The 15,944-nt window shown below is 44.4% G+C and overlaps 3 protein-coding genes across 6 annotated transcripts; 2 read left to right on the top strand and 1 right to left on the bottom strand.

Annotated features, from left to right (window-relative positions):
* The first annotated feature begins 370 nt into the window (after nt 1–370).
* dhrs1 (dehydrogenase/reductase (SDR family) member 1) lies at nt 371–5,668 on the top strand. 2 transcript variants are annotated; one of them, XM_037981943.1, is made up of 9 exons: nt 371–524; nt 2,280–2,431; nt 2,563–2,706; nt 2,854–2,933; nt 3,466–3,598; nt 3,723–3,845; nt 3,945–4,014; nt 4,248–4,328; nt 5,197–5,668. In XM_037981943.1, the coding sequence occupies exons 2-9, from the start codon at nt 2,288–2,290 to the stop codon at nt 5,331–5,333; spliced, it is 912 nt and encodes a 303-aa protein (XP_037837871.1). In that variant the 5' UTR covers nt 371–524; nt 2,280–2,287; the 3' UTR covers nt 5,334–5,668. The 2 variants fall into 2 exon arrangements, with proteins under 2 accessions (XP_037837871.1, XP_017276273.3); XM_017420784.3 differs by having other exon boundaries at nt 3,723–3,857.
* A 1,148-nt stretch (nt 5,669–6,816) lies between these two features.
* On the top strand, nt 6,817–11,962 carry homeza (homeobox and leucine zipper encoding a). The gene is made up of 3 exons (XM_017420923.3): nt 6,817–7,324; nt 8,054–8,144; nt 8,529–11,962. Exon 3 carries the CDS (start codon nt 8,547–8,549, stop codon nt 10,527–10,529), a length of 1,983 nt encoding a protein of 660 aa, XP_017276412.1. The 5' UTR covers nt 6,817–7,324; nt 8,054–8,144; nt 8,529–8,546; the 3' UTR covers nt 10,530–11,962.
* Nucleotides 11,963–12,149: 187 nt separating this feature from the next.
* Nucleotides 12,150–15,889, bottom strand: LOC108238674 (RING finger protein 212B). Of its 3 annotated transcripts, none has more exons than XM_037981944.1 (12): nt 15,842–15,889; nt 13,969–14,081; nt 13,644–13,846; nt 13,430–13,536; nt 13,244–13,346; nt 13,119–13,147; nt 13,002–13,042; nt 12,891–12,915; nt 12,757–12,814; nt 12,625–12,676; nt 12,496–12,526; nt 12,150–12,409 (listed from the first exon to the last, which is right to left on the bottom strand). In XM_037981944.1, exons 2-12 carry the CDS (start codon nt 14,066–14,068, stop codon nt 12,343–12,345), a joined length of 816 nt encoding a protein of 271 aa, XP_037837872.1. In that variant the 5' UTR covers nt 14,069–14,081; nt 15,842–15,889; the 3' UTR covers nt 12,150–12,342. The 3 variants fall into 3 exon arrangements, with proteins under 3 accessions (XP_037837872.1, XP_017276413.1, XP_024862693.1); XM_017420924.3 differs by lacking the exon at nt 15,842–15,889 and having other exon boundaries at nt 13,644–13,718; nt 13,794–13,846; nt 13,969–14,196; XM_025006925.2 differs by lacking the exon at nt 15,842–15,889 and having other exon boundaries at nt 13,969–14,196.
* Nucleotides 15,890–15,944: the final 55 nt, after the last annotated feature.

The raw sequence follows: 15,944 nt of genomic DNA, 5'->3' as shown, positions 1-15,944 counted from the left end.
TACCCTGCCATCGTCTGGTTGCTGTTCAGTCATTTTATTCCAAAATCATCTTTGACGGTCAAGATAGTTCACTTCCCTTTCACTCTTATAGTGTGTTAGCTGCGGTTTAGCATGCTAGCCTAAACCAGAGCTACCGGCAAGTTTATCCAAGTAGGCAACACGGAAGTAAACTTTTACTTATCTGACAGTTGTAGTTTAAAGTACGTTAATATTCGACGTTTTGTATGATTATGTTGAAGTTAATTACGGCGAGGCATTTACCCAAAATATTTAACTTGTAAACGCTTTCTTCAACAACTTCTCGCGATAGTGCTGTAGGATGGACTGCGTGTTCGTATTCTCGCGATATTTCACCACTAACAACAGCCTTTAGGAATTTGTGTTTTCGCCCACGATCCTCCTGCTGGTGTCATAACTGTAGCAACACTCCGCCGAGCGTGAACAGATTAATTTCCTCCTGTTCTTTCTTAGGAAAACTAACCTGGGACCTGACAAACCAGCTCCGGCGCTTTATCTACCGCGAGGTAGGTTATTTTCTTATGCAAATTAACCAATAACTACAATAAACTGAATTTCAAACCTATTATTTTACACTTTAGACAAACGCTTATATGTTGAGTATGTCTGTTTATTATTAAGAATCCAATATTTTTAATATCTAGGATGTTTATTACATTCAGCAGTGATGTTCTGTTGGTGGATCTCTGCCTCTCAGACGCTACAAGTAATATTGTTTTTAATTATATCTAATTTTAACACTTCGCTCTTTATGACAGGGTATTTATTCATAAGAAGAATAAATGTGTTTATAATAGTTTAACTTGATATGAGATGTGAGTGACTGCTTTAAAGGGTTTCAAAAATAAGCTTGGGTTAGTGTCAGAAATGAAAATAGTTTTAAATAAAAGCTTACAATTAAACAAAACTGTAAAATAAAAGCTGAAAAAAGACGCAGCAGGCCCAAAAATTATGATTAAAATTCTGTATTTTGGTCCAGAATTCAGTTAAAGACGGCTTAATTTCCCAACATAAAGTCTGCTGTGCTTCATCATATCACTGTATTTCTCCTCCACAGCATTTACTGTCTCAGTTACTTTTTCATGTAGACGCTTCATTAACTAAATATAATGGGTTTTTCGTTAGGCTGTAAGTTGTGAACAATGTTTGAAAACATGCTAATGGTGAGTGAACCACAAGTGGTTTTCACCCCTTCAGATATCTAGTGAACTTTGACTAATCGGTGTCAGCACAGCAGTGTCGCTTTTGTAAACATTTAAGGCCAAACTGAATTCAAATCTCAAAAAATTGACACTTCATGAATGTTATTTAGTCTAACACATCCACACAACATTGCAGGGACCCGTTTTATGACCTAAGCGTTAAATAAACTGTTTTTAGCGTTTTAATCAATAATTTCCAAAGTTGGTGATTTGTGGGGCAGAGTTCATGACAAGCGCTGTGTCACAGTTGTATACTAGTGGAAGTGGAAGAAGAAGTTGATTTTAAACACAAAGAAATGCCGGAAGACTGCGGGAGTAATGGATATACAACCATACCAGTATGAACCTAAACTGAAGGCTGGATTTCCAGAATCAGATGAAAACTCCTCAGATTCAGATTCTGATGATCACCAGGACCATCATGGCTGACAAAACAATACGCATAACGACCGAGTTAGGAACATGGAAGGGTGAGAACCGATTACCCCCCAGATCGTTGTCATGACATCAGCACACGACACTGCAAGTTAACATAAAGACAGCAAGAGAGAGCTAACGTTCCTAACTCAAAGACTCGAGGACCGTGCTTGCAAGTAGCATTTATGAACTCTCACACCAGAGTAAACTAATCAACAGCAGGTTTGTTTAATCACATGGATTGTTTATATTTTTTCCTCTGAATCCCAGACTGATCTCAGGCTGTCGGCCTGTAAGCAGCTCAGACCTTTTAATGACAGCGCGTTCACGTCACGTCTGAAGTAAAACTTCCTGTTTCTCATCTCCATCTCTGTGGAGATGTCCTCCTCTCCGTTTGACTTTCTTTTAAAATTGAAAATAGTTAAGACTGCTGATGGCAGAAGGTCCTGTTTTTAATGGCGTGAAGCCAGTCCACGGCAGTAACGAGGGTCGGAGCGATGCTTCCTTTTGAAGTGATCCGAACCCGAGTTCTGATAGTAATTCCTACATGTGAGCTTATGGAAGGTTATCTTCTCATATATCTCTACATCGCCCAAAGTTTCTGATCTTACTGCTTGTTGTCTGTGGTGTTATTTCCATCAGCAGGGAAGATGTCTCTGTCTGGCTGGGTGTGTGTGGTGACAGGCGCCTCCAGGGGCATCGGGAAGGGGATAGCCCTGCAGCTGTCCGAGGCGGGAGCTACTGTCTACATCACGGGGCGCCAGGAGAAGACCCTCAAACAGACTGCGGCACAGGTGACACTAAAGCAAAGCGTGATTTAGCATTCCCGACTGTTCGCAGAGATGGGATGAATTCGGTTGCTGCGGAGCTGTGTGCAGCTTTTCGGAACACGGTCATCACCCTTTGCCTTGCCTTCTCCGCACAGGTGAACGAAAGAGGCGGGAAGTGCGTGCCGGTCGTCTGCGACTCCACGAAAGATGACGATATCGAAGCGTTTTTCGAGCGGATCAAGCAGGAACAGGGCGGCAGACTGGATATCTTGGTCAACAATGCCTACGCTGGAGTGCAGGTAGGTGTCAATGAGACACTGACGGGAAAAACCCCAGCCCGGCGTACCATAACCTTTACGATACGTCAATTATAGTTCAGTTAATGAGTAATTCTAAAGAAAAGCAGCTGTCCACTCTGGTACTGAGCTCATCTTGTGTTATTCCAGAATATCTTTGAGAACACGGAGAAGAAGTTCTGGGAAACCGATCCGTCTGTTTGGGATTCCATCAACAATGCAGGCCTTCGGTACAGATTGATTTTTGTAATCAGTCATACTGCGGTAAAGTCACAAAGGCTTTTTTTTGTGTCATGTCATGTGTCAAAGGACTGTTTTTCATTCATTTTGCTGCTTTCCATCTACCATGGAAGTCGGAAGTTGGATCCAGGAATGACGTCAAACCTGGCTTAACCAGTAGGGTTTGCTGCTTGTTGTTGCTCAGGGATCGTGCTATTATTAGCGATACAAGCATATAATGGATCCCCCACACCATTTTGTGCATTCAAACACTGCAGAAATTTATTGTAGCTGTCAATGCTTTTCATGCGGAAGGCAGCCATATTGGATTTTGAGGTTGAGCTTAGTCAGGAAATTCTGAACTTTCCGAGTCAAAATTCAAGTAGAGACCTAGTTGGTTTGTCCGACTTGGAAATTTCGACTTCTGAGTACAAATGGAACACACCATTAGCTATTACTTCATTTGTTTTTGTCTGTTTGTTGAGTTCATCTCTCTAGATTATGCCAATACGCTGAAAAAAAAATGTTTTCCTCTTCTGGTAGGGGTCACTACATTTTCTCTGTGCATGGGGCTCGGCTGATGGTGGCTCAAGGTCGTGGTTTGATAGTGACCATTTCATCGCTTGGTGGGCTGCGCTACATCTTCAATGTAGCCTATGGGGTTGGGAAAGCTGCAGTAAGTGGTTCACCTAATTCGTGTTGGCGGCCTGTAACTATGTTCATATCCACACTTGGTCACGACTTGTTTCCTGTCTTAACCTTGCGATAAAGAACGCGTTGCTGTTGTGATTTGGTTCCAGTGCGACAGGCTGGCGGCTGACATGGCCTGGGAGCTGAAAAGCAGGGGCGTCGCTTCAGTCAGCCTGTGGCCGGGAGCCGTTCAAACGGAGTTAATACGTCAGTTCATCGTGGAAAAAGAAGATGTGAATTCCCTGGTAGACTCAATTTTAAATAGGCAGTCCATCTGCTGTACATGAGCTACTCAAGTTGTGTCCTAAATCGCTGGATTTCTCTTTCCTCAGCTTAAAGAAACGTTTGCCTCTGGAGAAACCACAGAACTCAGCGGGAAGTGCATTGTCAACTTGGCAAAAGGTTAGATTACACTGTTGCATATGAAGTTGAAGCTGTAAATGCAATAAGACATTTTATTGGATTACGTTTCACCAACTGTTTACATATCTGTACAAGCCGTTCTCGGTCATATCAATTTAGACAGCTGTTTGCAGGCCAACCTAAGTGTTTTAGAAAGAGGTCCTAATCTTAAAAAAATGTAAGCTTGTTTTTGATTTTTGCTTCTTGGTTTTTGTTTTTTTTCCCCCTGAAAGATAAAAATCTCATGGCACTGACTGGGAAGGTGCTCATGACGTGTGACCTGGCAAAGCGCTACGGATTTAACGACATTGATGGTGAATATGTGTTTTCTTTTTCCTGTTAAAATCTGAATAATATACACAGATTGGCCAAAACATAATGACCACCTATCAAAAATTTATTAGGCCCTCCTTTTATTTTGTGATTGAGGCATTTGAGCCTTGAGGATTTGGAGGTGGCGTCTCTTTGGGCATCTTGGAAGTGATGGTCTGTCAAAAACGCCACATTAGCTAATATTAAACCTCTACACTTTTCCGCATGATGCTATTTCCCTCCACCAGGGAGGTTATGTTTTTGTTAGCGGCTGTTTGTTTGTCCGTCAGTCTGTCTGTGCACATGATTACTCCAAAAGTTATGAATGGATCTTCATGAAATTTTCAGGAAACGTCAAACATGGTAGAAGGAAGAAACGATTAGGTTTTGGTGGTGATCCGGTCAAAGGTTAAGGTCACAGATCAGCCCGTGCTTTAACTCTGCAACAGTGAATTGTAGGAATGTCAAACAGCACAGCTGGACACCTCACGGGTCAAGGATGATCACTGTTGATTTCAAGGTACATGGGGTCAAAGGTTAAGGTCACAGGTAAGGGCGTAGAAATGAGTTTACTGACAGATTTGTAGTCTGAAAAGAAATATATTATAAATTAACTACACTGCAAAGCATTCACAAAATGCTGTTTGATCTTTTACTTTCATCTTTTTTAAACGTTTCTTGGATAAATGGTGTTGTGATTAAAAATTTAAAAAGTAAATTAAAAATTAGAGAGAGGGCTTATTCCTCTCATATCCCACCCAGATCCATTAAATATTTATCTGAGGAGTTTGTCCTTTGGTCATAATGTTATCGCTGCAGTCATAAACTTGCAGTCATACTAATTTAAATTATAAATATGTTTCGTTCCAGGGCGGAGTATAACTGACTACACTTCCCTAAAGTACCTCCTGACCCGGGTCCCATACCTCTCCTGGCTGTCGGCTGTCGTCCCATCGTTCGTACGCATTCCTCGCTTCGTGCTCACTCTGGCAAACGGCCGCTTCTAAACATTTCCCTCATCACTCGTCAGACCTCGAAACTGTGCATTTTAAGAAAACGACCAGTACTGAACCGCTAAAGAATGACACAAATTGCCACTTAAGGCGTTAAACGTTTTTGTGAAGTTGTGGTTATCCAAATGTGAGCGGACACACATTTATATTCTTTCATTTTTAATGGTTGTAACAAAATGTTTAGTTTATGTCAAAAAGGTGAAGATGAAGAATGCTGAAACAATTATTTTGTATTTAACAGAGGAAGAAGCCTAAAAAATGTGATTGTAACAAAGATTAATGAACTTTTCAAGTCCAGGACAACTAAAAATATATGTTTCAGAAACTTATTTGTACTGTTTTTTGTTTTTGTACTTATTTCTGAATATATTACATTTGTGTCAAAGCTGGGGTAGGCAGATACAGGATTTCTAGGTGCAAGGGAACCCACACAAACAACGACAAGCCTCCTTCTAAAACTTTTATCCGTTAGTCAAGTCACCCCCACCACAAGCTCCTTGTTTATGATTTGCAGTGAGATAAAATATTTTCAGAGCTCAACAATGCACCTTATTTTTTGTTTTTATTGTAAATAGAGTTCTAAAATCCTATCTGTCCCACCAGAAACAACTGGATTTAACAGAAAACTGAGCTTTAAGGTGTCACAAAATCTTTAAAAACACGTTTAGGCTTTCATTGTTAGCCTTTTTTGAAATTAAACTTTGTTTTGTGGGCAGTTACAGCAAAGGCTGGGTATATTTTTTGCAGCACCACCCTCCGTGTACTCAATCGTATTACCATAGAATGCCAAAAAAAAAAAAGTTGTGCCAAAGTTGTAGTTGTACTTTTTCCTCTACATTGAGTGTATTTGGTCAGCTGAAACCCAAATGCCTAAATGAAGAATTATTCATCTCATGCTACGTACTTATTTTGGCTCCTTTTGCAAAGAAATAAAAAGTCAAAAAGGCCCATTCCAGGTTTCACAGCCACTATATGTAGAATTAAAAAGCATCTGCTTTGTCAATTAGTGACAGCTCATGACGAGCATGAATGCAGCATGCATTTTAAGTACATGTACTGAAATAGTGCTTACTGTAAAAGTGCATATTTGCAACTGAAAAAAAAGTTGCTGAAGCTGAAAGTTAAACAAACAGCTTTTGACTTGTTTGTGAGAATATCATTCAAACAGCTTTACTGACTCCTTTCCCTGGCTTCAGAAATTGCAAACACATGAGTTTTCCCTCTATTTTATGGTGGGTCTGATCCAAAGAGTTCTGAGTGGGCAGCTACAAGAGGAGTCCCCCCCTAAAGAAGCCGACGTCGGTTAGTGGAGGAGCTCCGGTGTACCAGGACGACTCCATGTCAGCCTGTAGTCCTGAGAACACGGGGCGCTGCTGAGTCGTCAGCATTGGTCCGCTCTAACGGATTTATAATACGGGCCCTTGCTCCCTCCAATCCACGGCCTCCTCACCCAGACTGGCACTCCCACCCAGCCATCACTAAAGGGGGGAGAGTCATGTGGGCCTTCTGGGCTTCCTGGTCCTCGGCTCCGCCTCGCGTCGATCTGGCCGGACAGGGGGAAACACTTCTCACTTTAAAGAACAAAAGCAGCCACGGACCGAGCGAGGGGGAGGAATAGAAACAGCGACTCGACTCCCCCCCCCTCTCACCCCCGTTTTCCCCCCCCTTTTTTTTGTTGTTATTGTTGTTATTATAATCTCCGGGGTTAGATATCTTGGTGTCCTTGGCGAGAATTAACCAAGCGACGGAACTCCTGACGACCAAACTTGGAGTCCTGACCGTAATCCGCCGAGGAGCCCGACGAATAAGACGAGGGTCAAACAGACAGATGGACGGCATTGTTTCCTCGGTGTGCAAGCAAAACTTCGGCCGCGCACACGAGCAGGTTGCGGGGCTTAGAGAGTGAGCTCCGAGCCGCTTCGGGCTTTTACCCCGTCCGAGACGGACGCTCGGGGGGGGATAAAGGGATATTTTGGCGATTTTGGGTAAGTTTATTTTTGTGTTTCAGTGAAGCGTGTCTGAGGACGAAGTGCGCCTGTGCGGAGTGGAGCCTTTTAGTTAGTACGCCACAAAGAGGAGGAGGAGGGTGGGGGAGGACGTGGGGGACGGGGACGCTTGCTGGGTAGCTTTTGTTACACACTGAGCAACTTTTAGAGAGTTTTGTTGAGTAAAATGAAAACTGCAACCAAATTGCCCAATGTTCCACAGGGGAGAAACCAACCAACCAACCAAACAAACAAACAAAAAAGAAAGAGAATCTGAGGGGGTTGCCCACGAGCTCACTCATGGCGGGGGGTTCAAGTGTGTCACCGGTGACTAACAGTGATTAGTTGGATAATGTTTGTGTTGCTCAAAAACATTTCAGTCGTGATTTAAGCTCCTTACGTGGTCGCCTCCGGTCATGGCATGACCTCCCGGCTAAATGCGCAGTGCTTTTCTTTATTAGGAATAAATGAGGACCTTTGAAAAACAAGAACATAGAAGTAGAGCGCCGGATTTGGATATTAAGGGGAGACCACAATCCAACCCCCCCCCCCCCTTTTTTTAAATAAAAAGAAAAAAAAAAAACAGTCAATGTGGTGATTTTAGCACCTGTTGCCAAAATAATAAATGTTTTGTTGTTTGTTTGTGTTTTTTTTTCACTGGAAAACACTTTACGTGTGTGATGTGCCCATATGAGTGAAAATCTTCCTTCTCGCTTCCTCTTCCCGCAGGTTTCTGTCGCCGTGTCGTCCTTTGTCGGGCAGCCCCGCAGATATTTCGAGACTGAGAACTTGGAAGTGGAACAAAGCCGGACCGGGAAGGGTGAGAAAGTAGACAGTGATGGATTCCTTGTAGATTTTCGTTCCCCTGCGCTCCCACCCTTTCTTGCGGGACCAATCCCCCCTCCTCCTCCTCCTCCTCTCTCACTCATGCAAAACAAAAGTCATTCACCACACTCTGGGGGAGGGGAGAGCCTGTCTGGACGGCGTATACGACTTGGCTTTATTGGTAGTTTTGAGTGAGGAGGAGAAAAGGGAGGAGAGCGTTGTCAGATAACTGGCTTTGGGAATGAATGAAGAACAGAAAGTTTCCTAAAACATCATCTCCTGGATAAATTGTCCTCCTTATCTTTTGAAGCTGAAACAGTTTGTCAGCGGGAGATAAGCACAAATCCAACTCTCATCGCTGCTTCCGTTTCCTTCCTAGGTGGCGGGACACATTTTGATGGCCCAGATGGCATCGTTCACCGAACACAATGGCATAGGCGTGCTACTTGTGGACATAGACGAGCCCATCGAAATTGAAGAAACAGAGGCCGACTATGAGAAGGAGAGCCCTTTGGAGAAACTGCACCACTCGGCCAACTCGGACGAAAGCAACGCGAGCGGGGTGACGAGTTTCACCACCAACCACAACGCCGTCGTGTGCCTGCCTCTGGTCTCCGAGGGGCTCAAGCTGGTGTGGACGCAGTCGGATCAGACCCGAGAACTGGACGACATCCCGGAGCTGGTCCACGCTTTCAACTTGTTCCCGTACCCGTCGTCCAAGGAGGTTAGCACGCTGGCCCGAGTGTGTGCCTTGCCACTGGACAAAGTCAAGGTATGGTTTATGGTGCAGCGGATTAAATATGGAATTAGCTGGTCCTCCGAGGAGATTGAGGAGACGAGGAAGAAGCTGGCCGTGCCCGAGCTCTGTGACGAGTCGGCCGAAGCGAGCGAAGCCCAGTCGAAGAGCACAAGCTCGGATGAATTAGTAATAGAGGAAAATGACTGCGAGGAAGAGGAGGCCGCACTCGCCAGCTTTGTTCCCCAGACAAAGAAGTCAAAGTGTCAGGCCACGGATTCCTATAGATCAACCGCGCCCTGTTTCAGTTCCACTCTCCCGCCGCCCGAGGACTCATATTTCTACCGCCCACCAGCAGACGCTCCAGCAAGCACAGCAGCTGACGTCTCCCTTGACCTGTCGGAGTCGTCTTCCCGACAGAGCCGCCACGGGCGCTACAAGAAGTCCAAAGCCCAGCTGGCGGCCCTGCGCAAAAGTTTCCTGAGAGAGAACTGGCCCGCGGAGACGGAGCTGAGACGCCTGCAGGAGGAAACTGGCCTGAGCCGGAACGACATCCGGAAATGGTTCAGCGACAGCCGCTACCAGTTGAGGGTCGGCCGAGGGAGCCTGGCAGCAGCTCAGAACTATTCCCACCACGCTGCTGCTGGGGGAAAGCAGGACCCACAGTCTCAGCCCCTTTCACTCACCAGTCTGAAATCTCGTCAGGCAAACGGGGTGAAGGGTCAGGAGGGAACGCGCAACAATGGGATTAGAAATTCGCACTTCTTCCAGACTTTTTTGTCAAACAGCCTCGAAGCATTTGGGGAAAGGATCCATGAGACGCCGGGGCTGGAAGTCAGGGAGGAGCTTTCTGGAGATGGAGACAGTTTTAAAGACGAAGAACAAGATGAAGAACAACCCTTACAGCTGACAAAGAACTTCATAATTGAGCCCGACGTGCAAGAGTTAAGATCTTCCCCCTGCTCCTCCCCCTCTGGTAGTCCAGCTCATGCCGCCTCACCCAACAAACCGCCTTCACCCAAGATCCGCACGTCCAAGAAGTCTGTGCACTCAGCCAAAACCAGTCCCTCGCAAACGCCTGCGTGCTTCCAGGGTGCTTCCACGTCCACGTCTCCTGCCCTGACTCCCGCGGGGCGGCCGAGAAAGACCAAGGAGCAGCTGGACGTGTTAAAGCAGCACTTCTTGCAGTGCCAGTGGCCCACGAGTGAAGATTACACGGAACTCGTGAAGCTCACGGGTCTGCCCAGAGCCGACGTGATCCAGTGGTTCGGTGACACGCGCTACGCCGTCAAAAACGGCCAGCTTCGCTGGGTGAAGGGCGTCCGCGACCAGTTCTTGGCAGAGCTCGCGGCTCAGCAGAGCAGCAGCAGCACCAGCGGCGGCGGCGGCAGCAGCGGCAGCTTGACAAACGGGAGCGGAGCGTCCGCTCGCGGAGGTGGCGGTCGCAAACGGAAATCTAGTCGACCAAGCACGGATTCGCCAGATATCCAGCCACTGGTGTCCTATTACCTTACAACAGGCTCACTACACGAAAAAGACCTTGACTTACTATGCAAGAAATCCAGAATGAGCTACCAGCAGGTGCGAGACTGGTTTGCAGCTCAGGAAGTCGGGGAGACAGACCAAGAACTCGTCGTTGCTTGAGGACATTTTGACAGCCTAACGGGGTGCTTCACGCATCTGTGTCGATGCAGTTTATGTTGCTTTAATTCAGGCAGGTCTGTAACAAAAAACAAAAAACAAATCCAGTTTTCCCAGAACAGCCCAAAGTGAGTTTTGTGTATTTTTATATAAATATATGCTGCATTTCTTGCTTATCCTAATATATTAGACTTGAATTATATTTGTACTGCCTATGTTGCTGTATAGGACAGTAACTTGTACACTGGTTTGCTACAGTTTGGAGTCATTTTTGTTGTTTAGATATCACTATTGTTTTTTTTATTAGTATTATTACTACTATTATTTGTAGCAGTATAATTTAAACCTATTTTGTATTGTCGGTAACTAGCTATAGCAGAGAATTTACTGCTCGAGAAAAACGTCTACATTGACAAACTCACGGACTTTTCGATGCGTGTCATTCCTTTTTTTTTTCCAGCCTTGGTTTTCATCAAAGAAGCAACACTGGACATTTAAATTTAACATCTTGCACTTTGGTTTTAGGGCCTGCTGCGTGTTTTGTTTTTATTATTATTATTATTATTATTATTATTTTGGATAATTAAATCCAGTTATTTCACCAAAAATCTAAATATTTCACAAAGTTTGAGTTCCTAACTACACAGTGTCGTTCTCAGTAGATCGCTCTGGAACCTCAGTCACGTGATCCAGAACATACATTTACCTCGTAAACATATTTCAGGATTGTTTTCATTCCTTTTTAGGCACTCGGTTGCAATTTGAACGCCCTGCCCGTCATTTGCGTAAAACTACACATTTCTGACAGTAATGGTTAAATTTAGACGCTAAAACCAAGTTCTACAAATGCCTGAATTTCAATTTTACTTGTCGATCCAGTCAGTATTTTGTTTTTCTCTCTCTCTCTCTCTTTTTGTCCTAAAAGATGTAGGATGTAACTTGATGGCTTATAATGTAGACAAACTTATGGACAAAACGTGGCTGTCCACATGTATGAATAGAAAAGAAAAAAACAAACTCAAATCCAAAGATTTTGGTTACAATTCTCTAACTCGAGTAGGGACTGGTGGCACGACGCTACATTTTTAGGCCATCAGTTCGTGTGAAAACTCTAAGCCTCTAAGTACTTTTAGTTGAAGTGACTGACGTGGACTTTAAACGGAGTCAGAGTTTAGCTCTTTGGAAATGTCCAGACAAAGGTGAAGTTACCAGAAACTTGACTAAGCGGTGTGCGTCACGGTCGATTTCCCTTCTTAGTCATAGAAAGGTAATGTGAGTGTCATGCTGCGGGGATAAGCTTATATGCATTTTGTTTTCCTTCGTCGATGTTTTCAGTTCGTTTCTTTTCTGTTTTTCCTGTTTTGACAAGAAAAAGAAAGACTGATTTGCACAACTGTGTCACTGGAAATAAGTAAAAGAGTTTCCTTTGTAACCTTGTCGAGATGTATTTTGTTTTATTCTTAAAATGTGTGTGTGTGTGTGTGTGTGTTACAGTGAACTTGAGCGGCTGTGATTTAGATTTAAGAATTTTCGGTGTAAATATTTGCCCTGGAAGTAATTTGTAAAACTTCATTCAGGATTAAAGTGAAGATATTTTTGGAAAATTAGATGAACGTGTCCTGGTAAAGTTTCAGTGGTTGTTTTAATTCCTCAACAGATCAACATGGGAATATAACCCAGGTAAACTGAACATACCTTTTTTTTATTTGTTTGTTGGTTTTTTTTTAAACAGACAAAACTCAAAATTCTCCTCTGATAATGTAACCTGTCTGACTAATCTCAGACCGAACCGAACACGTTCCCCAGAGCTATTTCATCACTGCCTGGGCGACTGCAGTGACAATCCGTGCACAAATGGGACCTGGAAAACGGGAGTCGGAGCTCTGAGGACGACAGAAATGAACCGGCTCAAAAGTCAACTTGAACACGTGTGACAGAAAGCGTCCAAGAAAGCAAAACTGCTGCTCACCTCGTCGGAGTGCTGAAGGACGGAGGTGTTCCTTGATCACGAGAAAATGGGAAAAAAACCACAAGATTCACTCCACTTCTAATGTCACGCGGCTGAGCGTCTGATTAGGAAAAGGGAAGCCGCACTTACTTCGTTCGAGAAAAGAGCTGTGGCTGGAAATGGAGGCGACCGATCCAGGAGTCTGACGCAAACGGAAAGAGGCGGCGAAAGGCCGTTATTTCACGCAACAAAGATTATAACTGCGCAAGAATCTCTACTCACAGTGAGGGAAAGGCCTCTGTCTCTGGGCCACCTCTGGGACTCGGCTGAGCCTCCGTGACTGCAACGGAAAATATTTGTTAGAAGGAACCGAGATTAAGAACCCGAAGTCTGGAGCGTGACAGCATAAGGCGTACCTCATAGTTCTTGATCGAGGCGTGACTGGTGAAAGGGTAAAACAAATTCATTTGAACCATTTCATGTGAAACTGACGACAACTCGACTCGAGATGAAATGGCTGAGCTTACCTGGCGTAGTAACAGCGACGGGGAGGGACACCCTCTGAGACCTGCCGATCAGAACCCGTTATTGAATCGTCCCATAAGCCGACTTTTAGGGATTGTGTACGTAAACCGGGGTTTTACCCAGTAGCTTGAAATGGTCCAGGAGAAACCTGTGGCACATTAAGGCTGAATCAGGCATTGAAATTCACGCAAGGGAATCATTTTTTGTCTCAACTTTTTTTTTTTTTTAAATATTTAACATTTACCCTTCTCTGGGAGAGTGGCTTTTTCAACTCCGCTGTTTCCCTCTTCAGCTCCATCAGCTGCTTTTTCAATTCGGCATTTTCTCCCCTCAGCTCAGAGATTTGCCTTCAAATGAGAGAAGCCGGAATAAAAAAAAAACAATTAAAAAAAAGGGAATTTACTCGGCCGAGGCGCAACGTTACCGTCACCTGTAGCCCTGCTCGGTGACTTCCTTCAGATGCCTCTCCAGCTCTGAAGACTTGTTCCTTAAGTGATTTATGACTCTGCCCTTCTGCGCCTGCTGAAACACGGCGATCTGGGGAGCACAAAGTCGTCATTTGTTTATTTATTTATTTTTTTACAGTTATAAGGTAGAGAAGCGTCGGGGCTCCCTGGGTGCGTGTTAGAACAGACGAAACAGACCTGGGATAAGTGCGCCATCCTCGACTGGATGAGTTTCACAGGATCCTTGAAGAACACCTTTTCCTGTGGCTTCATCTGAAACAAGAGCGCTAGCTGTGTGAACTGTAAAACCCCCCCCTCTGCTGGCGGTAACCTGTTCAGGATGCAAACCTCATCGGTGATGGGCAGGTAGCTGCATCTCGCCCCACACACGCTGCACTGCTCTGACGGGAACAGGAGACATCGACTGATTTAAACCTTCGGCGAGTTTCTCAAGAGCCTGGGTTACAGTGTGGCCGAAAGCAAGTTAATATAATGAAAGCAATGGGACAAAAACCCATCTCACTTGATTTAAGGCAAGCTTCACAGCAGATGTGGCCGCAGCTGGACACGGCGAACTTTGACCCGGCCTTTCGGAAACACTGGTTACAGTGGAACCAGTCCATCTTTGGCAGCTTTCTGTAAACGAACACAAAATCCGAACGCACACACACAAAACGTTTGTATGACAACACAGGCTCAATTGGAGCCAATCTCAAATCTTTGAGGGCCCAGCTAAAACGTTTGTAGCTGAAGAAAGAAAAAAAAAAAAAAAAGCATCAGATGTCTGTTAGCAAAATATCTCTTGAACCGTTAGCTGGTTTTTACTGAAACTTTCAGGAAGTAATCAATGGATCTACGTCTGTAAGTGATGAACATCTGGAGTCAGTCTGAATCAAGACAGCTAATCAAGATTAGCCAACACAAAAATAGCCATAGGTCAGACAATTTTACGGATCTTGAGCTAAAACCTGGCGTGATAGAAGCTGAGAGGCGTTCACCGCCCGCACTCTGACAGGGAGATCACATTTAACAGTGAGGAGCAGATTCAACACATCCAGGGCACACACTGCAGTTATTTGGCTCAGTTAATCCTAACAACTGAGCTCGTCGTACAGTCAGCCTGTATCAGCGTGCAGTTCAGTGTCAAAACAACAGACTGCAATTAATGTGGGAACAAAAAGAGCTGGGTGTCATTGAGGTGGTGTCTCACTGGGCTGCGAGTAGCTGGTGGACACCATTTATGATAGTCTCCAGAATGTATTGGGACTTTAGCGGGGCTCTCCCAGTCGCTTGAGTTCTGAACATGTTTCCCAAAACAAAACTAGAGCTGAGTTTTGATGCCCGTACGGGACAGGAAACATCTGAGTCAAGCTGCAGGCTAACAAATGGTCTATAGTGCAGGTTTGCTCTGATTCAGCCATGTTCCGAACATGGGTTTGAGACGCCCGCAAAAACTCGGTCACTATTCTGAGGAAAAAAAAAAAGTGTTTTTGAACATGTTCAAAGTTCAACAGGACTGAGCTTCTGAGGCTCATGTGAGGAAACTGAGGGCCCCCACGAGTGTTTCCAGACACATTGGAGACTCCATCGGGAACGGCGGGGGTTCATGCGGTTGCCGTAAACCTTCACACCTCCTTCATTTAGCGTTGCGTGCTTCACTGTGCGTGTAAAATGTGGCAGCAGAGGCTGGCAGTAGCACGTCTGGTGGCACTTTGTCAGCAATTTCTGCCCGAATAAATGTGCAACGTTAAAACAACAGTGATATCAAGGTTTACGAAAGAAAGCTTACACCAACTGCTTTGAAATTTTGACAAGTTTAGTCGTATTAAGACGGCAAAATCCACTTTAGAAGTAGTTATAGTCATTAGTGTAAAACTTATTATGGTGGTGTAAGGGTTTATAACAGCATTCTCTTTGGTGGGAAATTTTTGAGACTAGAGCTAATTTAAATGTCAAAATTTTCTTTCTTACACATTAGGACTAGTCTTTAGCTAATCAGTCTTTGTTCCAACTCAGTTTCTCCAAACTGAGGTCGGTCAAACAGCTATCTGAGCAGATATCTGTTCATAACTTTCCCACCATGCCCCACTTCAAAATGGCTGAACTATACCTTTAAGAGGGCTATATTCAACTCCCCATGTGGTTCCACTTCTGTTTAAGAAGAACAAACTGGGAAATTAAAGAGTCAGCTGCAGTTTAGTCAAGACTAAAAATGAAGCTACTTGTTCAAAACTGTTTTAGCCACTTAAGAGTGTATGCTAGTAGTTAGCTTAAAAGTACAGAGCAGCTCTGTTTAGCTGGACAGAACGCCTAAAACTCGACAATAAAGACTGAGAAAAATAAACAAATAAAAATCTTAATTAAATGAGTGCTCAAACCACACACACACAGACTACCTGTTAGGAATCCGTTGTTTTTATGTTATTTTTAGGCGCAGCTTCGTGGCCCCGCCTCCTGGATTCCGTTCTCCGCTCTGATTGGTGGAGGGGACGTATGACG

Source organism: Kryptolebias marmoratus, linkage group LG20, assembly GCF_001649575.2.
Source record: "Kryptolebias marmoratus isolate JLee-2015 linkage group LG20, ASM164957v2, whole genome shotgun sequence".
NCBI lineage: Eukaryota > Metazoa > Chordata > Actinopteri > Cyprinodontiformes > Rivulidae > Kryptolebias > Kryptolebias marmoratus.
Note: the sequence above shows the minus strand (reverse complement) of the source record. Positions and strands in the feature narration are given on the sequence as shown.